The sequence below is a fragment of the Psammomys obesus genome, unplaced genomic scaffold (assembly GCF_907164565.1).
Source record: "Psammomys obesus unplaced genomic scaffold, mPsaObe1.curated_primary_1811, whole genome shotgun sequence".
In the NCBI taxonomy this organism is placed as follows: Eukaryota; Metazoa; Chordata; class Mammalia; order Rodentia; family Muridae; genus Psammomys; species Psammomys obesus.
Genome location: NW_026594377.1, coordinates 1,661,497 through 1,688,076, shown reverse-complemented (window position 1 = coordinate 1,688,076; position 26,580 = coordinate 1,661,497). Strand labels below are relative to the sequence as shown.

General features: G+C 47.7%; 1 protein-coding gene across 1 annotated transcript in view; it reads right to left on the bottom strand.

The window, feature by feature from the left end:
- Window positions 1-26,580, bottom strand: part of Lzts1 (leucine zipper tumor suppressor 1) — a 59,814-nt gene that overhangs the window by 8,427 nt on the left and 24,807 nt on the right. Inside the window, exon 2 of the mRNA XM_055618669.1 lies at window positions 92-549. Within this exon, the coding sequence (XP_055474644.1) occupies window positions 92-436 (345 nt within the window). The 5' untranslated portion in view covers window positions 437-549. The remainder of the gene's footprint in view (window positions 1-91; window positions 550-26,580) is intronic.

Genomic DNA, 26,580 nt, shown 5'->3' with positions numbered 1-26,580 from the left:
GGTCATGGGGGTATTCATCTACACTTCTCCTCATGTCCCAAATCCCCTCCCCTTTTCTCCTCAAACACCTTTGTCAAAGACCCTCACTTACCATTTCCAGCTGATTGGAGAAGGGCATGAGCTTCGGTGGGGTGGCTGGGTCAAAATCTACCCCGGCCTGGGCCCCCATATCCCCACTGGACAGGGCTGTGTAGTCTGGGCGGTGGGAGCCTCGGGCCTTCTGGCTGACTTTGATATAGAAGAAGTCTTCGCTCTTTCCCATTTTGGAGCTGGACTTGCCACGCCCTGAGTCCTGGGAGAAGCCAAACCTCAGCAACCCATCCGAGTAGCGATTGAGCTTCTTGAGGTGCGAGGATTTACGCAGCTTGTACTGTGAAGCACGGCAGTGCTTGCTGTGGAAACTGTGGCCCGAGATAAGGCTGCTGACGCTGCCCATGGTGACTCGGAGCCAAGGGCCTCAGGGTAGAACAGGGGACTGGAGAGACTGGCACAGCAGCCGGGGACTGTGGTCAGAGCAAAACCTTCTCACAGCCTGGGAGAGCCATGGGCCTGGAAAGAGACACAGAGAGGTCAAGATCTCGGCAGAGCACTGTCATGATGATTTCAGGAGTGTTATTCCTACCATGAAACCTGGATGGTAGAGAAGTGTACACCAAATGCTGGCTCTGCCTCACCTCTGAGTCTGTCATTCTGATGGCAGGGTGAGGAGCCAAGCCATCCTATGCCCTGGGCATACATTGGAAAGTGAAGCATTGTACAGACTTGTGGGACCCATATGTAGTGCCATCTGGATGGTAGACAGCCCATACCCAATCTACCAGACCCATTCAAGTATTGTGCTAAGCACTATGCAAAGAAGGCAGGATGCTTATGTAGCGGCTTGCTTGGGCAGGAGAGTTCTGTATGCCCAGGGAGCGCTGGGTTAGCTGTAGCCCTCAGTATGTATTTATTAGACGCTCAATGTCATATGCTCGTGATATTTGGGAATGTGATTTGAACTCAATAGGACTAGATGAGATGCAGGGGCCTGATGATGACATCATAGGCTCTGAAGACAAAGAGAAGCTAGGTGTGATAGCACATATCTAATATCCCAACACTTGGGGGGTAGAGGCAGGAGAATGGAGAGTTCAGGACTAGCCTCATGGCAAATTAAAGACCAAAAAAGCCTAGGCTACATCATAGTAAGAACTTGTCTTATTAGAAAAGGAGAAAGGGGGAGATGGAGGAAAAGGAGGAAGAGCAGGAGCAGGAGAAAGAGTCAATTGGATACTTGCTCTACCTGAAAATGTGCTGCCTGTACAATGGCCCCCGCGGGGGAGGACCACAAAGAGCACCTCTCTGTACAACAAGAAGGACTTGACCAGATGTGGACACTCTACCATTCTTGAACTTCTTAGGCTTCAGAAAGGTGAGCTGGAAATACCCATATTCTTTACAAATTATCCTGTTTATGGCCTTCTGTCATAGCAATGATGTCAACAATGATGTCAACTCTCCAGAAGCTGAGAAGCAGGCCATGGGAACCTGGGAGGGACAAAGCTTCAAGAAGCTACAAGTACAAAAGGCCTGAGTGTGTAAGGCAGAGCTTGCTCCTTGGGCCCAGCTTGGATAGTGTCCTCACAGGAGAGCCATTGGGTTGCCAGGGTAGGCTAGAGAAGCTGCAGCAGACAGAAAGCCTGCAGCTAGGTGCCATGGCGCAGGGAGCTTGGACAGCCTCAGGGATGTTAGCTTGACTGAGACAGAAAGGAGTGCCAGCAATCTAAGCAAGGGACAAGTTCACCTTGTGTTCTGAGGACGGTCGCTGTGGCAGCTGGGTAGAGGGGCTGCTGAGGGGCTCGGCTGTCTGAGCGACTTCAGTTGGGCTGAAGAAGCTGGGACTGTTCTAGATGTACTTTCAAGATGATCTGAGAGAATTTACTGAAGGATCTGGTAAAGTGAGTGAGAGAAAGAGCGGTCAAGAAGGATTCTGGGGCTCTGGGGGCTGGCCGCTGTAGCTCACTGATAAAGTGACTACCTGGCAGCAGAGATGATACTCTAGAGACGCTGAAACAGAGGACCCCCAATAATTAAAATTTCCTTGGGAGTCCTGGGAGCGCCCTGCAGGAGACACTTCACCCACGAGGGACAGGACTGCACCCTCACCAGGACCGCTTCATTATGTATAGCCCTAGCCCTCTAGCCAAAGGTCCAGTCAGTCACTCTGAAGATAGCCTTAGGAAAGGAGTGTCATCACTCTTCATCTCTTCCTCCTCTCAGCATGTCCACATGATTTTTCACTAGTGCTTGTCATCTCTTTAATTGGTATACTGCGGATGGATGATGGCAGAGCTAGCGTTATTGGGACTGCCAGAGTCCAGGCTTTTATTCAAGATTCCATTAACAGTAGGGCAGTTGCCTAGCATGTACAAGGACCTGGGTGCTATCCCTAGCATGTGTGTGTGTGTGTGCATGTGTGTGTGTCCATGCACATGAGCGAGAACACATACACAAATAAATAAAGAGAAAATTGCAGATAAATAACACCAAGAATTAATTTTTTTAATGTTAGTGTTTTCATGGAGCAACCTGATGCAGGGATTTGTCACTCATTGAAACAAGGAAGACCACAAGCTGAGCAACTGCATGTGAGCTGAGCTGAAGAGCAGAAGTTTGGTTTAAGACTAAGTTTGCAAACTCTGGTGGGCACCCAGGCTTGATGGAGTAGGCTACAGGCAGCGAGGGAGGCACTGGAGCTGCAGATCCACAGGCAGAAGATGTCAGTGTTGTGGAGACAGCTGATGGAGGAGCTGCAGGCGGGTTCAGAGAGCAAGCTCAGGAGGCAGGAAGGTGAGAGACAGAGAGACAGCAGCAGAAAATCAAGAAAATTCCAACTGTGAAGAAGAAAACTCATTCACCCAGATGCTGCTTGTAAGTTTGCAAATGAGAATTAGTCAATAGACGTGTTCACACGCAGACGTCATTGACAAGAGTGCTTTTGATGGAGTGGTGGAAACAAAGCCTTGGTGGGAGAGAGCACAAGGGAGGAAAAGGGACAATTGTGTCCTTGAACTCTGAAAAGGACATGATCAACTTGGTTTTGGATCCTCTGTTATGCCACTGCTAGCCATAATTTGGGAAGTAAACTGTTTAACAACCCCACCCTAGGTTTGCACACCAATTTAAACAAATAGTTTAAAGTAATAGGAGTCTCTCTGTAATCAGTGCTTCAAATAGTAATAACTGGACAGCGAAACACAGTGCTACACACACACACACACACACACACACTCAGGAGTAGGTAAAACTACACACTTCCTGAAAATAGTGTGGTGCTTTACAGGGGGAAGAAGTGTTTCTCAGTGAGAAGACGTAAGAACCCAGAGGGAAGCGACTACCAGCTCCCTCAGGCAGCAATGGAGAACAGACCTGTGTTCCTCTATCTGCTCTAAATTAAGACATGGATCCTGAAGAGGCCTCAGAGGTCCCAAGTGGCTCATGGAAGCAGTGTGCACCCGGGTGAACGAGGCTTCAGGCTAATGATCCTGGCATGGGTCCGGACATGCCCTACCTGAAGTCTGAAGAAGCTAAGCTTAGAACAAATACACTCCAAATTCCACTCATGGAAGCTCCACGGGATCAAACCTCACTGTGCAAGTTTAGGACATGTAAGTTTACTGTGGAAAGTGTTTTACTAAATTGGTGACCTCTTATGCTCAGAGAAACAGTCAGTCTGGCCTGGAGGAATCACCAGGCACCATCTGTAAAGCCCCACTGTGAGCAAAGGGCCTGTGACATTTCCTGAGTGCACAGTGATAGCAGGTACCTGGCATTATCATTGGCATCTTTTATTTCAATTTCGGTGGGACCCCTGCCAGCATTCCTCATCCCTACTGTTGAGATCAGTAAGCAGGCACTTCTATGGCCAGCCCCATAGACCGGTTATCAGGCATTTGTGAAGACACCCTGACCACCTGGAACTACCTGCGCATGCCCTTGATCACCCTATAAGAGAACTGGAACTCTCTCTCAAGTCTTCCTCTTCCGCTCCCTGATTCTTCCTCTCTCTCTCCCTCTCTCTCTCTCTCTTCCTTTCTCTGTTCCTTACTCTCTTACTCTTTCTCCGCTCCCCTCTCCCCCCTTCCCCTAATAAACCTCTCACGTGGAACCAATCTCGTGGTGTGATTTGTGAACCCGAATGTAACCCTTGCATTCGCACGTTTCCTAACACCTATCCAATCTTTCCTGCCCATATCACATTTTCTAAAATGATTTTGCTTTGGCCTTCCTAGGAGCAAAGGGTTTCTCTGCTAACCTTAGTGTTGACGTTGGCTAAATGTTTTTTCCTTCCCTCATCTCTAATTCAGTTCAGACCTCCAGTCCCAGCGGACAAACAGCCTGCTGCTGTCCACATACGGGACAAAAGGCTCTCCTGAATTCTACACACTGGGTCACCTTAGAGGAAGTACTGTCTTCTACCATGTGAAGTCTTGGGATGAAACTTGAGCCCTTGAGCTTGGTGGCAAGTGCCTTTCCCCAGCGAGCCATCTTGCTGGCCCCATCACACCTCTTGGGCAGGTGGTTTCTTATCTCCTGCACACCAAGTGAACACTTGTGAGAATTGGACATGGCATGGCTCTGGCTGAGAAAACTTTCAGTATGAGAACCGACTTCTCTGATTGTTTCTTTTATTGCAAAGCAGAAATGTTTGTATTGTTTTTAGGGTATTCTTATGCAGCTCTGGGTGGTTTGATATTAGACAGCCCAGGCTGACCTCAAGATCAAGTCCATCCTCTTGCTTTACTTTCCCAAGTGCTGAGATTACAGGCGAACCACCAAGCCTGGCTGAAATTCCCTCCCTTGAAGTGGGACAATAGAAAGATGAAGAATGCTCACAGAGTGCAGTGTGAAGCTTGGCACAGGACATGTACCTCTACAGGAATGTCCAGGATAAACAGAAGCCTGTGAGAGCACGCCTCCACAAGCCAGTGACAGAACCACAACCGCAACCGCAGTACCGGGCAGGCTAATGGCTTGCTACAAGGTTATGGCGGCACTGTTTTGGGAAGCTGTGGGACCTTTTGAAAGCAAGATCTAACAGGCAGACACAGGGTCATGAATAAAGCAAGAGGACTACAGCGAGTTCTAGCTTCATCCAGAGTTCTCTGCTTCCTGCTCCCTTCAGATGGCAGGGTCAGGGCTGGGGAGCCGGCTCTGTGGATAAGTGCCTGCCATGCAAGTGGGAGGCCTGCAATCCAGGTTCCCAGAACCTATGCAAATAGAGGGCAGGCCTGGTGACCCGCCTGTAATTCTAGTGCTCAGGAGGATCCTCACAACAGCCTGGCTGGAACTGACAAGTCAAAGGCTCACCTCTGAGCGGCAGGGCCTGAACTTAGATCTGCATGTCACCATCCGTTAGATAAACACAGAGCCACACTTCCACATTCTGTTGGGGATGTTGACTCGGGGAACCAAAGTTCCTGTCCCAATGACCAAGGTGAGTCTCTAGGACTGAGAGAGAAATTAAAGGAGAAAACAAGGAAAGGAGCCAGCAGTCACGCCTGCATTTCCTTTATGTATAAATACCAGGAAGGTCCCACAGGCTCTGAGTGGCAGCCTGGGTGCTCCCCGGGCACAAGTTTTGTGCTGCGTGTTCAGAATTAGAAGAAGACAAAGAACCGTGGCAGTAAAGGAGAGGGTGCCCTGAGGACGGCCACCTCTGCTCCCAAGAACAGTCCTGTCCCTCTGCCCACACATTCCGTGCACCAACCTCAGGTCCTCACATTCAGGGAGCGGCAAGGTTCAAGATTACGCTGCAGCAACCCGGAGAGCTGTCCAGCAAACTTGGTTGTAATTCAGCCTTAGTCTAAGCCACCCCACCAGACTTGATGTCTCTTTCCTTTGCCAGAACAGGGCAAAGGGGCACTTTCCAATGCCCGGGAAACAAACCTTCACAGGCCACGAGGAAAAGCAGAGGCCACACAGATCTGAAGAGATTCAGGAAACGGAAAAGAAGGAAGAAGCCACTCAGTGTGGTAGGGTAGCCGAGGCTGCATGAGCTCTGAGGAACTTCACGGAGGGCTGGAGAAATGACTCAGAGCTTAAGAACACTGGCTGCTCTTCTGAAGGTCCTGAGTTCAAGTCCCAGCAACCACAGGGTGGCTTATAACCATCTGTAATAAGATCTGCTGCCCTTTTCTGGCCTGCAGGCAGAATACTGTATAAATAATAAACCTTTTTTAAAGGGAACTTCACAGATGAGTTTGTGTTAGCAGCAGCTCTAAAGACAACAGGAAGCCAAAGCTGCCTCACTTCTCTCTTCCCAGAGCCCCTCCCCCTGGGGACTCAGGACCAGCCTAGTCCTCTCCCACAGCAGCACCAGCATTCAGCCCTCCAGCCTGCACTGGGCCTCACTGCACCAGCACAGGAAATGGATGTCTACAGCCCTGACTGTTGACACTTAGGTGGGAACAGGGGTGAGGTGCCTCGGCAGCTCTTTCTCCATTCCTGTTCTGCACTCTCCTCTCCAAAGGAAGTCAGGGCTGACTCAAGTCGATGCAGTACATTCCTGTTTATCTCCCTTCCAGAAAGTGGAAGGAGAGGTATAGAGTTGGAAGGAGCCAGTCTGAACTGCGAACTAAGGGTCTCCTTCCCATGGAGGAAAACAGTTGACCCTAACCCATAACATACATAGGCCTAAGGGCGGGGTTCTGGGCACCATGCATGTGCACCCTCCCATCTCCCCAACACAGCAAGAGAAGTCACTGGCTGAGCGAGTGGGCTCTAACTGCCCACTTGGTTTTTTCCGTCCCACTGCCCTCCTTCACTCCTTCCCCAAACTTTGGGGAGAAAGTTTGGCCTTGGATTATAGACCTGACTTTTCTCCTTCCCTCTAGGGACTGGAAAGATGGGAGATAGGAGCAAGAATAGGGTGAAGAGCAAAGAAAATAGGCAGCATGACCTCAGATCCCTCACAACTTCAGCCCCAGCTGCCTTACTTCTTAAGATGTGGGCGTGTTTGAGATGGACTTCTATAGAAACCCAGGCCAGGCATGGCAGTGTACTCCTTAGGAGACGGAGGCAAGAGAAAGAGGAGACCAGCCTGGGTCACACAGCAAGGCCTTGTCTCAAGAAAATAAAGAGCGGATGGGGGTCACTGGACTGTGAAGCCCTCTAGTCAGGGCAACAGCACTCAGGATACTGTCTCAAATTGGCTGGTCTTATGCCTGGCAATCCACTATGCCACCTTTATTCTTGTGTTTCATTCCTATCTTAATACAATTTTTTAAAAGTTAAAACACTTACAAAATTAACTCAAGGGTTGGAGAGGCTTAGAGCACTTTTTATTCTTGCAGAGGACTTGATTCAGTTCCCAGATCCCACATTGTGGTTCCTAGCAGTCTGTAACTCCTGTTCCTGGAGATTGCTAAATACATCCAATACCTTCTTCTGACCCCCAAGACCACCAGGGATACACAAAGCATACACACACACACACACACACACAAACACACACACACACACACACAATACTCATTCACAAGAAATTAATTCACAGGAAATAAACCTTTTGTTGTTTGTTTTGCTTTTGTTTTTGTTTTTTAAGTCAGGGTTTCTCTGTGTATCCCTGGCTAACCTAGAACTCACTCTGTAGACCAAGGTGGCCTCCTCAGATCCGCCTGTCTCTGCCTCCCAAGTTCTGGGATCATAGGTATGTACCATCACCAGCTAGCTCAGAAAATAAATCTTAAAAGTAAAAAAAATCAAGCACTCCATGAAGTATTTGACAATTGTTAATACGCTGACATGTTGTTTTCAGAAATAAAACATAGCAGAGTTGAATCCCCACCCCACATTCTCCCCAACCTCTTACCCCCAGCTCTCTCCTCAAGGGAAGCCAATCCCATGAATTTGACAGGAATATTTTTGGATCATAAAACATTTTAACATATTCTGTATGAATGCTATATAGTTTTTATACAAATGTTATGTTATAGGTGCTGGAGAGATGGCTCAGTGGTTAAGAGCACTGACTGCTCTTCCAGAGGAACTGGGTTCAAAAATAACTGTCTGCAATTCCAAGATCTGACCCTCTCACATAGAAATACATGCAGGCAAAACACCAATTGCATAAAAATAAAAATAAAATAAATTTTAAAAATTTCATAAAAGCATTAAAAACAAACAAACGTTTGTTTTTAGGGCTAGAATCACCTACTGCCTGGGTACCTCTGTGGAATGCTCTTTACATTGCTCAGACCTAGACGCTGTGCTGCAAAAACTCTCCTCTATATGATAATTTTGACACACACATGAGAGCTTTTTGAAGTGTTGTTCTTGAAACTAGAATAGGTCTTGAAAGCTGTCCAGGTTTTATAGGCCCTAGTATTTAGCTGAATCCCTTCAGGGCAGCTGGCACCTGAGCCCCTCATTAGCTAAGAAGGAAGGCAGAAAGATAAGACACAAACCAGAAAATCACACTTCACCCACAGGAAGGCAAGGCGGGGTCAGTCACTTTAAGGCAGCGCAGGGTCTGTGGTTGTTTTTAAGAGATGCCATCACTGTGGAGGGGTAGGAGGAACCCTGAGGGTGAAGAAGCTTTAGAAGAACCTCTGCAGCTCTGCAGTGGCCAGCACTGACAATAGCATGTCCATGAGATCTTCCATGACATGAGAGTCAGAGGGACCTTGGACATCCTATGCCTAAATATACCAGTTTGTACCTCAAGTTCCAGGTCAACTTTTTAGCTACTCATGGGACAAGGCCAGCTGGTTTTCACTGGTGGATGGGACCAGTTAGAGAGAAGCAGTAACTGCTCTCTGTGGATAATGTACATACGGGTGTGTCTGTGTGCACACGGGGCGTGGGCGCACACGCGCCTGGGAGAATGTGAGTATATGAGAGCACATGAGCGCCTGTGACTAACTGCACAAGTGTGAACACACTTGTCTTTGTGAGAAAGCATGTGCTTATGAGCAACACTGTGTGTGACTGTTAATGTGTGTATGTGCATGTGTGAGCGGGAGCCTGATTGTATGAATATGTGGGCAACTGTGTATCTGTGAGAACGTATGAGTGTGAGACGGAGAGCACAACTGTGTGAGTCTGAGCGTGTTTCTTTATGAGAGAGAGAGAGAATGTGGGAGGAGCTACCTGTGTGATTGATTTTGAGTCCAGTCTCCAGGTACGGCAGCTTCTAGGTAGGATCAGAACCCCCAACCCTTTAGGAAAAGGTCATAATCTTGGCAATTGGAGCCACATCCTTATTTTCCCTATATTAAGCTCTCTCCCCTGAACTCATTCATAAACACTGTCCATTGGGACAGACCACGGGCAAGTGTGGAAGAAAGAAAGGTTCTCCCAAAGAACTAGAATCTCTTCTTAGCCATTTCCTCTGCCAGGGAAGCTGAATCCCTGCAAGGTTTAGCTCATTGCTCATTTCCTGCTCTAAGCAGATATCTTTTTTCCTTTTTAATTAATTAATTTTTATTCACTTTACATCTTGGTTGTAGCCCATCCCTCCTCACCTCCCAGTCCCACCCTCCATCCCTCTCCCCTCCCATGCTCTTCAGAAAAGGGGAGCCCCCTTCCTATCCACCCCAGCTCGTGGAGTCCTAAGCTGATATCTAAATTAACTGACCACCCTGGAGAGAAGTGAATTTCCCCTTCACCACCCCAAAGTACTCGTGCTCAAAGTCTCTGGCCAAGACAAATGTGAGCCTGGGTTTCTATTTCCAAGGATCTGAGAGACGCCAGGTAGCCAGGTACCTACTCAAGGAGAAGTTTAAACAGCAATACGGATTTAGCTGAAAGGCCCAGATACTCAAGTTTGCCAATTTGCTTGGAGCCAGGCAGACCCCCCGCCCCGCCCAGTATAGGAATGCTTTTACATGATTTTGTGTCGGAGGTAAATGTTCAGACTGCAGTTGTCTGCCCCATCTCTCAGACATCCTGGCAGAACAGGCTGTCTGGCCAGGCCACTGTTTCTAGCCCTGTGCTTTAACACTTCCTTTGCTTCAGAGTCTGTGTGAAGGACAGCTGTTCTCTGTGGAGGGCCGCACAGTGCAGAGCTGCTAGGCCGGAAGCTAAGTTGATTCCGTTCTGCCTCACTCCACCTCTGGATCCCTCATTTTACTTTCTGAACTCTGCTCACTGCTGTTTCTGGCTGGCAGGGCTATGGGTACCCAGGAAGGAACCATTTGACTCCATTGATCAGGCGGCCACATCACCACACACCTTACCCACTCTCGATGGACCTGCTTCCATCTGGTATAAGAATCATTACCAGTAAGGATCTCCATCTCCGTGAGTGTCACAGAACCACAGCTGATGGCAACTCCAGCCAGCGCCAGCGCTGGAGAAAATTACGTAGATCTACACTGGCCAAATGTAAAGCAGCAAACCCATCGGCTAGCGCACTGTGAGCTTGACAACCGCCAGAAGAAAGCCTGGGTTATGTAGGTGTCACCATTTCATGTGCTAGAGTCCCGGACTGCATGAGGAGGAGAACATGAGCTAGGCAATAGTATGGTCCTTCTCTTCTTCCTGTCTTGCAGATGTAACATGACAGCTGTCTCATGTTCCTGCTGCCATGACTTCCCCCTCACACACAGCCCATCTGAACATGCGACCCAGTTGGGCCTCTACCCCATAACTAGAAAGAATATGGATTACTTCACTGAGCCCTTCAACGGGGAGCCAAAATAAGCCTTTCTTCCTTCCTGGAGTTTCGTCGGTCAAGGTGCTTTGCCACAGGATGGGAAAGGGCACTAACACAGTGACTGCCAACAGACTTGAAACTAGAAAGGGTTGTGGAAAGACTCAGGAATGCCACACTCATTTGCCTTCAAGTTGGCTGAGCGAGTGCTGGCCCTGGAGGAATGGCTCCGTGGATAAGGCATCTGCTGTGCAAGCATTGAGGACCACAGTCTGGATCTCTAGAGGTCACATAAAAGCAAGCGGCCAACTGTCAACCCAGCCGGGGTCAGGATCAGCAGCCTGACAGGACTAGCTAACCCCAGGTTCACTGAGAGACATCAATGGAGAAAGACATCCAGTGTCAACCTTTGGCCTTTTTGTACACACACACACACACACACACACACACACACCACACCACACCACACCACACCACACCACACCACACAAATGCCCTTTAGAAAAAATCTCCCTACATTTTCCCCTTTGCTACTTGGGAAGAGATCACAGCATCTTCTCCTAGACAGAAATGCCTCTGCCTCCAGCAGGAAAGCAACTCAATCTTGCAGACCCATGAAATTAGTCTGAGGCATCTGTCAGCAGTAGCAGATGGGTGGGTGGGCTTCCAGACAGCTCTGCAAAAGAGGTCTCTCAGGGGCTGAGGGGCATGTTCCCTTGGCTAACGGAATAACCTTTGACTACCCCCCCCCACACTTTGTTCTGCCTGATTCAGCTTTCCCTATCCTAACTCCTCCCAGTGTTTCAGCTCCTTGTCCTTGACCTCCCCTCATTTGTTTCAGGGGGTAGAGGTGGGGTAGGCAGCAAGGCTAGGGAAGAAGTGAGGCCAGTTTGCAAGCTGCGGCTGCCCGGAGGGTTCCATGTGCACAGCTCAATACATATTTTCTGAGTGAATAGATGAATGAAAAAAGAGGCAATAATGGAGGAGGACGGGGTGGGGGCGTGGGAGGCGAGAGGCAAGGCTGAGGGTGCCGAGGTGCTAATGGGGAGCAGCCTGCTGGTGGGGTGAGAGCAAGGGCCCACACAGCTCTCAATTAAGTGAACTCAGATTCTGAGGCAAGGCAGAAAGTGAAAGGGTAATCACCCTCGGGCTGAGTCATTCCCTCAGAAGCAATTCTGCTTCTTGCTGCTCCGGAGAAATCAAAAGCCACTCTCCGAGGCAGCCTTTTGTGTGCAGGTCGGCTGCCAGCTGAGCCTTCCTCTATACCGGTGGGCTGCATGTGTCTCAGCAGCGGCTGATTGACACCTCTCCTCGGGAATATGATTGGCAACCTTCCCCGTTTCAAACATAAAGCCCCAGCTTCAGGCAAAGCTCATGCAAATTTACCCTGCTTCCTCTGGCATAGCTGCTCCTGCAGAAGCAAGCCAAAATCATTCTTTCACATACATGGTTCTTGGTGCTCTGGGCAACAGTGCCTGGCAGTCTGGGCAGTACTAGCATGGGACACACAGATGGACAGATGGACCAAAAAATGGATTATAATTGCACAAAGCAGAACTTGTGAGAACACCAAGGAGGGTTGGATAGCTGGACAGACATATGGACAGACATAAATGGCTGTGAGGCCAAGCTCAGGTTGGAAGGATCTGAAGAAGGAGGGATGAAATAGCCATGGATTTGGGTAAAGGGTGTGTTGACACATTATTAGCACCATGACATTCTTGGCATTTCATCAGCATTTGGCCAATCAGACCCTGGGTCTCTACCTGGGCTGGGTATGTCTCACGCTCCCAGAATCCCTGAAGGTCTACGATTCTAAGGAATGCTTCTGTGGCGCTCTACAGAATTCTGATTTTTCCAGTCACTGTTCCCAGGTCCATAGGCAGAATCTTTCCAGTGATTCACCCACTCCATTCCATTCCAAAAGCCAGAGGCAAGGAGCCCATTACTAATGGCATCCCTTAAATACAGAGGCTGTTTGAGTCCCTCTTTGCTGCCATCACAGAGGAAACCCCTGCCCAACCTGGACCAGAAGCCCATCTGGCAGACTGGGTAAGAGGCCTTGGGGGTTGTCTGGCACAGAGAGAACTTGGCCCCAGTTTGCAGATCAAATGACAGATGGAGACATATTTATGTTTGTTTGTTTCTTTAAACAAACAATGGAGTCTTGCTGGGTGTGGTGGCACACACCTTTAGGCTAGAAAGGCAGAGGCAGGTGGATACATAACAAGCTTCAGGCCTGCCAATGCCACTAAAGTAAAACTGTGTCTCCAAAAAGGCAAGGCTTCCTTTGCGGTAGCTCAGACTGGTCGTAAGCTTACTCTACAGCTGTGCCCGTCAGTGTCTGATCCTCCTGCTTCTAAATCCCACATGCTGGGATCATAGGCGCTGCGCCATCACACCTCCTTTATGAGGTGCTAGGAACCGAACCCAGGCCCTGCAGCACTCTAGACAGGCACTCTACCAGCTGAGCCAGAGCCCCAGCTCTGGGAGAACTTGTAAGGGCAGAGCTGCTTCAGGGCTCCACACTGAGACCCCGCACGCAGCAAGGCAGAGGCCTAGCACTGTAAGCGCTCTTCCTGCTTGTGTCTGCCTTTAACTGTGGACCAAAAGGTGAGGAGAAACAGGGCATTCCTTGCTGAAAGGTACCAGCAGAAAGAATATTCAGATCAGACTCCAGATGAGCTCATGGGCCTAGCCTGCACCCCAGCAACCTGAGACTTCTAGTGTCGTCATCAGTCATCAACCCTGGTGAAGGCCAGGCAGCAATTTGTAACTCATAAAAAAGAAAAACAGGGAAAAGGCAGAAATCCTTTTGCCACTTACAAGTTCCTGAGGAAGGCTGTACCGACCTTAAGCAGGGAAGAAGGAAAACTCCAATAGGTGGGCAGGCACGGGAGAAGGATGGGGCCGGTGAAGCACGCAGCATATGAGAGGTGCCCCAAACCCTCTGTTTCTTCCTGCTTTACCACTCCCTCATCCCTACCCTATGCTGGCTCCTCCTTCATACCCACAACGGTGTGTGTGTGTGTGTGTGTGTGTGTGTGTGTGCATGAGTGTTGTGAATATGTGGTGAGTGGGTATAATAATTGTGTGGTATGTTTGTTATGTCGTGTCGTGATAGCCAGGAATGGCTGGGTGTCCTGGAGAGGGGAACACAAGAGAGACAACAAAACAGTGGAGGAAATGGTGGACTATAAAATGTACGAAGCACTGCACTGCAAAGCCCTGGCAGAGAGCTCCGCTTAGACCCCAGCTCTGTTAGATTTTGTCCTGTTCCATGAGGCAGATACCTTTAAGTAGCACATATTGTGTGCTCCGCAGCAAGGACCATTCCCGATGTCTCTACCTGTCCTGAGTTAAAAACCTCTCCGTACCATTTGATGTGCCTGGCTGGGAAATGTGACTTCTGTGTCACCTGTGTCTTCTTCCCTTACCCTTCATCCAGGACTCAACGATGCCAGAACTGCAGCCTCATCTCACCACATGGCCTGACGCCCTCTGAGCATGTGATCCTAGAGCCAGCTGCTCTGCAGTATCCATGGGACAATGAGACCACAAACCTCTTTAGAAGCCCAAACCACCAGCAGGTTGCCCCCCCCGCCCCCCGGGCTGCTTCCCCAGTCTCTGATTCTGCCCCCTTTTCACCTGTGGAGCTTCTGAAGAAGCTTGTGGAGGAGGGTCACCGGAGCTGCGCACCAGGACTGCTTTGCACTTCTGGCCCCGGTGATACCGTCCCAGCATGCCATCACAGCTGCTGAGTAACTTTCCACACGATCCAGCGTGTCGTCTGCAGGAATGACCTTCCCTGACCCACTCACTGAGGCTGCTCCGGCAGGTGTAGGGAATGTGGAGAAGTGCCTTTCCCTCACCACCGCCTTGCTTGGCTGTGTCTGAAGAAAAGCAGTGCCAGTCCTGTGTGAAATAGAATCCCAGATCGCAAGGCTCCATTGGCTGGGTCCTGGTAAGGGTGGACTGGGACTACTGTAAGGCTGCTCAGAGCTGAGGCCTCTGATGCCCCCTGACACTGCAGACCCATTGTTCTGGTATTTTCTTTGCACCTCTAACCACTTTATTCGTCACAGCCTGACCATCTCTTTGGGAGTAGGCCATCTTGTTTTATTTCCCTCAGAAAATTAGGTAAGTGTGTGAATTTGGACTAGATGTCACGTTTACATTTCATCTGAATAGTCAGCTCTATCAGGACAACAGACAAAAGCTGGGCTGCATAGTCTACCTTACCACATATGTGACGGGTCAGCCATGCTTCTTCCCATAAGGGCCAGCCATAGGTACGGATGGCAGAGGAAGTTTGGCATTACCACATTCTTAATAGACAGGGACTATGCTGTGCATCACAGGCTGGCCTTGACCTTTCTGTACAGCTGAGAATGCCCCTGAACTTCTGATACTCTTGTTGCTATCTCCTTTGTGCCGGGCTCATAGAAATGTCACTATCGCTGGGTTATGCAATACTGGAGATCAAATCCAGGGCTTCACAAATTCTAGACAAACACTATATGACTGAGCTGCATCCCCAGCCCCAGATAGTTAACATTCTGTCTCCTACAAGAACTTGGGAGGCAACCAGGAAGTTAGGTGTCACAGCTAACTGGTCAATTGCTCATGTTCTCTTATGCTTGGTCCTTATATCATCTGTTCCTACAGTGACCCTAGGCAGGCATTACTCACAGCATTAGAGACAGGGTTTCTTGAGGCCACAGCTTAAAAAGCTGATTCTAGAACCAGGATTTCTGGTCACAGACCACAGCACACTTTTCATGAACACAGCCTCCCCCTGAGGCAGCCAAGGCAAGTACAGGGGTGGGCCTGGCATGGTGGGTGGGGTGGGCCTGGTATGGTGTGCCTTGTAGGGCAGGCATTTCGGAGTTCTGCCTTCTAGAATCTGTATCATAGGAGCTTTTACAGATGTACCCTGAGTGGAATTAGCTTCCAGGAACACTGTGCATAGCATTCCAAGTATTTATTAAGCACCTAGTGAGTAGCCACCATCAGAGTCCTGTCAGTCTTCCTTTAGAGATAGTTACATGAGAAAGCGGGAGGGTTGTTTGGCTTCAAGTCCCTATACAAGGCCATTCTCTCCTCCCAGCTCATCTCCCATTAGCCAGGCTATACTGACTATGCCTGCTGCCTTTGGCCCATAGAATAAGGAGTCATCGGCACTATCGGGACGGCAATGGACATCTGGGGTCATTTCTGAACCCCTTTAGTGCTGACAAATTTTTGTGATCACTCCCCACATTTAGCTATATATCCTCTGCTGGTGTTGCATACCATAGTTTAAGATCCTGTGTCCTACGGTGTCACTGTCTTTCTTCTTTGTTTCCCACTCCCTCCTCTGTGAGCTCTCTGAAAACCTTTCCTCCTTCTTCTGACCCTCCCAGACTTCTCTGGAGGCTCCAATACAAAGCTCTGGAGCTGCTCAGATCTGAGAGCTATCCACCGTCTCTCTACTCTTTTTCTATTTTAAATGTGAGATAAGACTTTGACATACAGCCCCATCTAACCTTGAACTCCTAATCCTCTGGCCTCAGCCTCCTGCGTGCCAGGATGATAGGGCATGCACCAGGTCTCTCTTCTAGAGCATCACAGCCCAGTGAAGCTTCTCTTGCCTCCTAGCTTCACTGGCAGAGTATAAGACAGCTTTATCCGACACCACATTCCCAATCTCTAGCTCAGTTCCTGGCCCAGGACTTAGTATTAGTGTTTAGAAATACGATTTTCTTTTTATGCCACATGGATTTCATGAATCAGGGTTTCTCTGTATAACAGTCCTGGCTGTCCTGGAACTTTGTAAATGAATCTGGCCTCAAACTCACAGAGATCTACCTGCCTCTGCCTCTGTCTCCTGGAATTAAAGACATGGCTTACCACACCTGGCTTACAATGTTTTCATTAAAAAACAAAACAAAACTACACCCTGAGTTCCAGACCAGCCAGGGCATAGAGACCCTGTCTTAAAACAAACAAACAAACAAACAAAAAAAAAAAAAAAAAAAACTACCAAATGTCTTCATGCTTAATCCCCAGCCTAGGGGAGTCCTTGAAATGTATTAAGTGAACCTAGCACAGCTGTGACAAACCTCAGCATGCAGTAGATAAGTTTACCAGTTAGTTTCATGTTGCTGTGACAGTGACAAAACTCCTTAGAAGGAAGACAAATTTCTTTTGCCTCTCAGTGTTAGTGGGCTCAGTTCATCCTGTCAGGGAAGGCAATTATGAGAGGAAGCAAAGAAAGGGAAATGCTAATATTTTTTTTTCCTTTTCCCCCAAGCCCAGCCCATTGGGTGGTGGCATTCACATTCATGGTAGGTCTTCTTCCTTCTGGAAATGTTCTCACAGACACATAAAGAGGTGTGCCTCAACATCTCCTGAGTGAATCTAAATTTCTTGAAGCTGACAATGAAGATTAACTCTAGAGGAATTTTAATTCAGAATATGGTTGCTCTGGCAAAAGATCACATCCAAAGACCTTCTAGGTCTGTGTGATCTGGCTGGAATACAGACACACCTTTAATCACAAGAAACAGAGGCAAGCAGATCTCTGAGTTCAGAGGCTAGCCTGGTATAGAGCAAATTTCAGGTAAAGAAAAGCTTAGCTCCTGGCTTGGTGGTAATCTCTGTAATCTCTGCACTCAGGAGACAGAGGCATGCAGCTCTCTGAGTTCTAGTTAGTTTAGTTGAGTCACTGAGTTGAGAGACAGTTCAGTGGAGTTGAGTTCATGGCAGGTTAGTTGGTAGTATGCAAAGGCAGTTTTACTGGGAGAATTTCACAGAGACAAGTTGAAGAGAGAACAAACTAGTCATAGGTAAAGACAGAACAAGCCAGAGAATGGGAAGAATCCAGAAGATTAGAAAACATTGCTAAAGTTAGTTTGAGGCCAAGCAGAGCAATTCGGTCAAAAGCTAAGAGAAACCAGTTTGAATCAGTTAGCTAGGAGAGGAGTTTGAGCCAGAATAGCTGAACTGAACCAGCCAGCCAGAGTTCAGGAAAGGCTAGAAAGGGTGAGCTTATTTAGCAGTAAGTCTCAGAGGCTAAAAACATTCTAGGCCTAAATTAGATTAGGCCTAAATTAGAGGCTAGAAGCTTCCAGGACTAAGCCTCAGTTAGCAGATGGAGGCAGCAGCCCCTGAGACAACAATTACATCAGGCTAATAAGAATCTTTAACAACTAACTGTCACGAGGAAGAAGTCTGGACACTTGCACCTCAGTAGCACCCTAGCCTATACCCGTGGTTAGGCTGTGGTGTGTGGATTCTGTAGACTTTTGTTAAAACTTCCTGCTATGGATCTACAATAACCACTGAGAGACATACCCATTGGGGATGTAGGCATGGACATGAGATCATGGGTTTATGCCAAGCTGTGTTTCAGGAAAAATATCTAGGATATACTGAGCACCTACTGTCCTAATCTTCCTGGAGCCTTGGAATTTCTGGGGTATAATAATGACAAACTCACAGTTACATTGGGGCAAGAGGGTAGGCCTACACAAGCAGAAAGCTGGGATTTGCAGAAAACAAAATTAAATTAGTCAGTGAAGATCCACTGTTCTGGCCCTTGGTCCCCATCAAGTAGCTTGCCGGGGTAAAATGATTTTAAATTGGGAAGATCCAGTAGGTGCATGTATGTTTCAGTAGAGCTGCCTCTCAAGATAGGATCTTGAGCTTGTTTGTAGGCAGCAAAGACTATCATATGGAGAAGATGGGTGATTCATTTAACTGGGGGCAGGCAGAGTAGGGAGCTCATGAAGAGGCAGCACCATCCCCACCCTTCTGCCTCATGCAGAGGCCTCAGCAAAGGGTGCCGACAGCAAAGGGTGGGGCAGAGGAACAGAAGAGAACCTGCACAGGAGGGTGAAGCCTGAGAAGGTGTGGGAGGGAAGAGAGTAGAAGGAAGTCTGGAGAGGGATTCAAGAGAGGATCGGGAGAAAGGTGGAAGATGGAAAGAGCTGGTTGGATCCAGAAGAGTAGCAGGAGAGGGAGGGAGTCGTGAGAGGGAGGGACACATCAGGGACCCAGAAGAGGGAGTTGATTGTGATGAAGATGAAGTGCCCTGGAGAGATAGGGAGCTAGGCAAGAATGGGAGCTATCAACAGCCAAAGCAGCAGGACTGAATGTGGGAACCACATGACAGTGTGGCTGAGGCGAGCCGCTGAGGTAGCATTTCTTCTCCGTGTATGCTACAAGCTGGGTGAGCTGTGGCCAGAAACAGGAGTCAGGGCTTGGTAGCAGGGAGGTGTGGGTGGAAGCAACCCTGGAGATTGTAGGAAGGAAGGCAGCTTTCAGGACTGGCACATATATATTCTACCCGTAACAAAAGTCCCACTCTGCCACTCCCACCGACTCCAAAGGTCAAGAGAAGTTGAGGCTTTCCAGCTATCAGGAAGTAGACACGCAGGAGTGCTGGCGCATACTTGCAGCACTCACAAGGCTGAGGCAGGGGCATTAGGAGTTCAATGCCAGTGTGAGATACAGCAAGATCCTGTCCCAGAAAAATTTTTAATTAAATAAATAAATAAACCACATCACGTACACTACTCTGAATGACCCTAAATCAACATACCACAGAGAGACTCGCACATCTGTGTTTACTGCTGCGCCATTCACAATGGCTAAGACATCAAACTAGACTACAGAGGGGTGGATAAAGAAAATGTGGTATACACACACAATGGCATTTTTACTCAGCTGTAAAAAAAAAAAAAAAAATGAGATGACATTTGCAGGAAAGTGGATGGAACTGGAAATAATCACATTAAGTGAAAAATAAACATGTTTTCTCTTCTATGTGGAGTTAAATATTATGATAGAACATATATGATATTGAATGATATATATGCATGACATTAAAGCAGAAGAGAATTATCTGGAGAGAAAGGAGGGGGGAGAAGGTGGAAGATATGAACAGGTGCTATGTATGCATCACAGAAAAAAACATTATTTTACATAGTAACTAGAGAATAATGGGTTTTAAAAGGTTTCAGAGTCAGGATCTCACTATATGGCTCTGACTGGCCTAGAACCCACTATGCAGGCCACCCGAGCCTTCACTCACAGAAGGTCTGACTCTGCCTTCTGAGTGCTGGGATTAAAGTCCTATGTTACACCAGAGCCTAATTTTAAAAAAGTATAAAGAAGCTTTAAGATAAATGATAACTTTTTTGATAGGGTTTCACTCTTTGGCCCTGACTGACCTAGAATTCACTATGTGCATCAGGCTGGTTTCGAACTCACAGAGATTCACCTGAATCTGCCTCCAAGAGCTGCCACCACACCTGGTTTTTTAAAATCAGGAATATGAGCAAACACACACACACACACACACACACACACACACACACACACACACACACTGCAGGCTGGAGACCAAAGCTAGGGTCTTTTATATGAATCAACAAAATTAAATCTGATAAATGAAAATTCATTCACTGTGGAAAAGCAAAACAAAGAAATAATGTAGTCTTGGGCTAGGTTTGTCTTGTTTGACTCATTAAAAGGTACAACAGCTTAATTATTATAAAGATGTCTCCAACACTGGATGTCAGAACTGAGAATGAGCATGTGAGGCCGGTATTCCTCTTAATGGGACAAACCATGAAAACTGTGGTCTAAGAACTGGACCTTTCCCTGTGAATCTAAAGTCACCCCAGGGCACAATCTGTCCTCAAAGCACCCTCTTCTTCCGCTACCACCACATAGCCCGAGCCTGAAACATTTTGTCAGCACCCTGGCACCATCCCAGAGTGGTGTCTGTGCCTACTGCCAACTCTGATTTGATGCAATCTGGAAATTCTGGTTGTGGAGGAGCGCGGGTAGGAGACAAAGAAAGCAGAAAGGGTAGCCAACTGTAAGTCCTGGTGACTGCTGCGCTCTCCACTGTACCACTGAGCACAGTGCCTGGCAGACGGTTGGGGCTCGACAGATGCTCACTGAGTAAATGGGTGAAAGTTTCCGCTCTGTAGCAGCTGTAAGGTACATTTGTAAAACGCCAACCCAGCCCCTTCCAGCTGGAAACCCTGGCAACGTCTCTGAAATCGCTGCCTCAGTTTCCCTTTCAGACTCGCCCACAACCTTTGTTACACTTTGGGCCTGAAATCCATGCTGTCCCCCCCAGGAGTTTGAACACTCGATTTTGAAGGCTGTGGGAACTTTGGGGTGTGAAGCCTGGCTGATAATGTCAGCCACTACAAGCAGAGCTTTGGGGATCCTGATGTTTAGTATTGATTGACAGAACCTAGAAACACCCAGGAGAAAAACCCCTGGGTATGTCTGTGGAGGATATTCCAGAGAATTTTTAACTGAGAAGTAAGGCTCTATCCTGAATATAGGGTGGCTGGACTTCAGGACTGCAATGAAAAGGTGGGAGCTAGCTGAGTCCCAGCATTCATTGCTCTCTGCTTCTAACTGAGGACGTCAGGTTCCCAGCTGCCTCCAGCCTCTGCCACTGTGGCAGACTGCACCCTTTTAAGCCAAAAGAAACCCTTGTTTCCTTTGTGAAGGAGCGATTTCACTGCATTCATCAAGTATTGTATTGTCCAGCAAGAAGAATCACCGACTGAGGGATTACTCCAGCCTCCAGTCCTGGTCTAATACTCCACGGAATCCATCATAAGGGGCTGCCAGCCCAGGCCGCTGGCACTGCAGATAGAGCCCCCCAGCCACAAGGGACTGTTTCCTCTGAAACCAAAATAATTTTCTTTTAGGTTGGTCTGTCAGGTGTTTTGTCAGAGTATCATCTTGGTGCCCGATCCTTTCCAGCTCTGTCGAGTTCTTCATCTGCCGCCAATCCCTGGGCCTTGCTAAAGCTGTTGGCTCACCTAGAATCTCTTCCACAACCTGGCCCCAGGGTGGACACCTCTATCCAGCTGAAAGCCTAAACTTCCAGACACGTGCCAATCGTCCCGATCCATCATCCCCCAACTCGCCACAGGCACCTGTTGCCCCAGGAAACCTTCCTACACTTGCCTTGTTGCTTTGTCTGATCTTTCTTATTAAAACAGTATTTCAAAAACAACTTGTTTTTTGAGTCCATCTTTCACACTTCACAAGCCTTTGGGATCCTTTTAGATTAACCCTAATTTATTCATCTTCATATACCCGGCTGAACTGTCTATGCAGAGGTAAGGGTGGGAAGGCAGGAGAGGTGTCAGAGAGGCTCAAAGAGTGGAGGCAATGTTAGTGGGCTGCTGTTAGGAAAATAAAAAAATGTCAGACACTTAACCATTGTCCTCAGAAACTAAATGTTCTTTTCCTAACTCAGATACTACTGAGAAGTACAAGTATCATTAAGAAGGAGATTAAAGAGCCCTTACGACATTCTCCTGCGGTGAAAAGACTGGTTCCCTGAGGTACTGTCCCCCTTAACTAATCCTGGGTTTCACCAGAGAAGACACAGTCATACCTTCTTTCTGTTTTCAGTTTTTTCTTTGGAAGAACTAGGCTTGATCTAGGGCCATCCCATAACGGTGTGGGCTTTTTTCCTGCTTCCAGCTGCCCAGTCATCTTGCTAATTGGAGGGACTTTAGTTCCCCTGGCAGCCTGCCTCCGTCAGGCAGAAAAGTCCTCTCTGGTTTTCTGGATGTGGTTAGTGTCCCCGCTGGCTCCTTCCCTAGGAGTTCACTTGTCATTTAGGCCTCATGAAAGACCCCCTTACAGCTGCTCATTCACTGCAGTTCATTGTCTCTGCCCATTCATCCACGTTCACGGGGATAATTCCTCCAGCAGCCACATGCACGGGGACTCGTGCACATGTGTTGAGACCCCATGTTCCCATTAGCACTGAGGACACTTGAAATAAAAGGCAGTGTTGCCTGAATGCAGAACGCCCCCCCCCCCCATGGATGGGGAGTCTGTTGCACTCATGTTGTTTTAAGAAATACCAGGAGAATAGTGGCTGCTGAGAGCTGAGGTGGAGGAGGGGCAGGTCAATCCTGGCAGCCACCTTCTTTAAAACACTGGTAAGGGGCTTGGGTCCAAATATTGCTGCGGGCTCCCATCCTTCCTCAACCAGCCCATTCTGGAGACATGTTCCGCCTTTAATTTGCCATACAGGGCTCTTGCACACTTCCTAAACTAATCTTCCACTTTCTTCCTGCATTGAATCCTGCTTCCTTCAACCAGCAGCTCTGCTCCTTGAAATGATTTATCTTGTGGGGTGGCACTACAACTCAGGGTCCCATGGATGCCAGACAAATGCTCTACTGCCAAGCTAGGCACCCAGCTCTTTGCAGCACTTTTTAAAGTGATGATTGATAGGCAATTACTAGAACTATATGAAGCAGAGTAAAACTAAGATCAAGAATTAGGAAATAAGAGAAAAATAGCCAAAGAAGGACCGTGTTATTACATCCTTCTACTTGACCACTGAGGGATGCCTGGTGGCCACTCCCAGTCCCCTTGATTCTCCCTGCCCTTCACTGGGAAGCGTTCCTTGATTGCCACTGGGACCCACAGGCTCAGGAGCCTCTGGGCTTCATAGCAATACCCTACCAGCACTGCCAAAGCCATGCCATGGACTCCAGAGATTTCAAATGTTGGGCAAGAAGAGGACAGACTCCAGTCTGGGAAAGTTCGGAGCACCTGATGGGAAAGGGTTTGCTGGTCGGTAGCTGTGTCAGGGCCTGCCTGGCTCCTACTCCGGTAGACACAGGTTGGCGTCTGCTCGCCTGACAAGTCACCAGAATGTCTTTTCTCCCAGGCCAGAGCCCATCAAGAGGGCAGCTGGTCCTTAACAGGGGTGTTTGCAGCGAAAAAGAGAGACTCTAGGACCGTACAGGAGAAGGTAAGAACCCAGACATCTCTTGACAAGAGGCCTTAGGAAAGCCTCTGAACTGTTCTGAACCAAAGCTTTTCCTTTTGCATTTGTATATTTCTCAGCCTTGGCATGGTGACAAATTGGATATTTCCATGCTCCATATCAATAATGTTTGGTCAATACTGGAACACATGTCCAATAAAAGTCTTACAGTATTATAGTGGAACTTAAAAAGTCTTTATGCCTAGTAATGGAATGATGCAATATGACACATTACTGGTGTGGTTTTGATGACACCACTATATGAAAGTTTATACACACAATTATGTATACTACCTAATCTTGTTTTACTTGCTATGATGGCTAATCTTCATTGTTAACTTGACAAGTTTAGAATTACTTAGGAGTCATGAGGAGGGAAAACAGACCTTGCATGTGTGTGGAACCACTCAGGGGGCTGGGGTCTCAGACTGAACACAAAGGAGAAAGCTAGATGAACATTAGCATTCATATCTCTCTGCTAGCTGACTGCAGGTGCCTGAGACAAGCGCTCTTACACTCCTATAGCATGCGTTTCCTGCCACAAGAAAGCCTTCCTTTTATAAGTTGCCTTTTTTGAGTGCTTACGCACAGTAAGGACAAAAATAACTTGTGTATCATACAACGCCTTTATCACTCTTTTAGAGTATATGTTTTCTACTTAGGAAAAAAGAGGTTCAGCCAGGTGCAGTGGTACAGGCCTGTAATCCCAGCACTCACTCGGGGAGGCAGAGGCAGGCAGAACTCTGTGAGTTCAAGCCTAGCCTGGATAGCCAAGGCTACACTGAGAAACCCTGTCTCGAAAAATAGAACAGCAACAAAAAGAGGTGCATTATAAACAATATGCAACAGCCTCATACATGTGTGATTGCGATTGCGAGAAGCCATGTGGAATGTCTGACCTTTACTGCTAGGTTTGTATAGAACACTTTGTGATGAACTCACCTGTAGACAAATGTCTTGAGTAGACATAGACAAAGCCTGACTATAGTGCTTTGTAGAGGATGATGTCCTGTGTATACAGGAAGTTTCAAAATCCATTGTTGTTATTTGTACTCGCCACGCCCAGTTGTGACATTTAGAAATTTCTCTAGACATTGCCACATATTCCCTTGGGAGGGTGATATCTCTGCCCTCAGGTTTTTCTAAACTACACAGGGGATGACCCATAGGTGTTAGCTCATTTAATATGTGGGTAAAATTCCGTAGTTTCCCTTCCATGCTCACTCACCATGGATAGTCCCCAGAATGGGGTGTCACAGTCCCTAGAGAAGGGCTCTGAGGAGGTGTCCAAGTCACATGGTGTATCACTAGGAGCTCTCTTAATCTCGATGAAACACACAGACATCTTCAGGTTTTCTGTGCATTTGGAACCGTGTGAAGAGAAAAGGAGGGTTGTAGTTTGCTATGGTCTAGAATTTTGTTACTGCTGCCTTGTTCTTTTGTGGGGAGGGACGTAGTATTTAGTACAAGCTAAGCAAGCACTGGACTATATTCTCAGTACATTTTCACTGTTTTGTTTTTATTTGAGAAAGTCTTAATAAGTTGCCCAGGCTAGCCTCAGACTCACTTTGCAGCCCAGTAAGAACTTGAATTTATAATACTCTTAATCTAGTCTCCCAGGTAGCTGGGATTACATTTAGACCAACACACTCACACACTGAAACCTAATCACCAATGAGGTGAGGGCCTTTGAAGGGTAGAGCCCTCAGTGGCAGGGTATCCTTACACAAGGAGGCCCTAGAAAGCTGCCTCATCCCTCCCACCACACAGAGACCATGGAAGAAGGCACAATCTATGAGGCGGAAATGGGACCTTCAGCAGGCTCTGAGTCTGAGAGCACCTTCATCTTCAACTTCTCAGCCCTCAGAAATTGGAGAAAAATATCTGTTACTTAGAAGCCAGGGTGTCGATAACATTTTTAAAGCAGCCTAAACAGAGTAAGACATTGGAGGAGGCCAGAGAACGCAGCAGCTTAGGAGTCTGTCGGTGCCTCATTCTTTCTCTCCCCCTTCAATCCTGGGAGGACACAGAGTCCAAGCTAGGTCAGAGAGATAACAAGGACAGTGTGAAGAGGATGCTGAGAGTCTGTTGGCACGGCTAGAGCAAGGGAGGAAGGATATGGGTTTTGCAGGCTGCAAGCCCAGGCCACAGACAGGAACCTGCTGACCCTGAATGCCTACTATATTTCTGGCCTCTGCTGCTGTGGCCATTCTACTTGCCCAAAGCCAGGCCTCCTCCGTATGTGCACAGGGCACATTGAATCTGGAGGCTGTGTTTCCTCAAGAACTAGAACCACTGTGAACCCTGTAAGACAACACTGGCTTCTCCAGGACAAAACCAACAAAACACTATCATCACTGGGCCTTGGCAGGGACTGCTTCCAGGAATCCTTCAAATTTCAAATTTTGCAGATACTCAAATCTTTTCCCTTTTCTTTTCCTCCCCTCCTTCTTCCTCTTTCTCTTCTTTCTCCTTAAGGCAGGAATTCTACAACTATACTATATCCCCAGATCCTGTTGTTTGTTTGTTTGTTTGTTTGTTTGTTTGTTTTTGATAACTTGCTATACAGTCTAGGCTGGCCTTGAACTCACAATCCTTCTGCCTTAGCCTCTCAAGTGTGGGGATTACAGCGGTATACCACCTCAAGCTTTAAGTCCATGCTATAAAGCTTTATATTTACATGGAACCTATTCACAATTTTCCTGTGTTTTAAATCATTTTTTTGCATTAATTATAATGCCCTCTACAATATAAAAGCCACGTAAATGAATAGTTGTTATATTGTATTGCACAGGGAATCATGATTATTTTTGCCCATACATGTTCAATACAGATATAATTTGGTTTTCCCTACATATTTTTGATGCAAAGTATTAGTCAAATCCACAGCTATAGAACCTGCAGATAGAGAGGGTAAAGTGAACAGGGAATCTGAGGCGCTAAAACTCTTTCTTTCGTGTGTGGGTGCACATGCACACACACATGGAGGGCAAAGGTCAACCTAGGGTGTCATTTCTCAGGTGCTGTGGTTCTTTGGGTTTTTGTTTGTTTGTTTCAGGTTGTCTCAGCAATTAGGCCAGGCTAGGTGATCAATGAGCCTGATGTCTCTGCTTCCCAGTGCTGG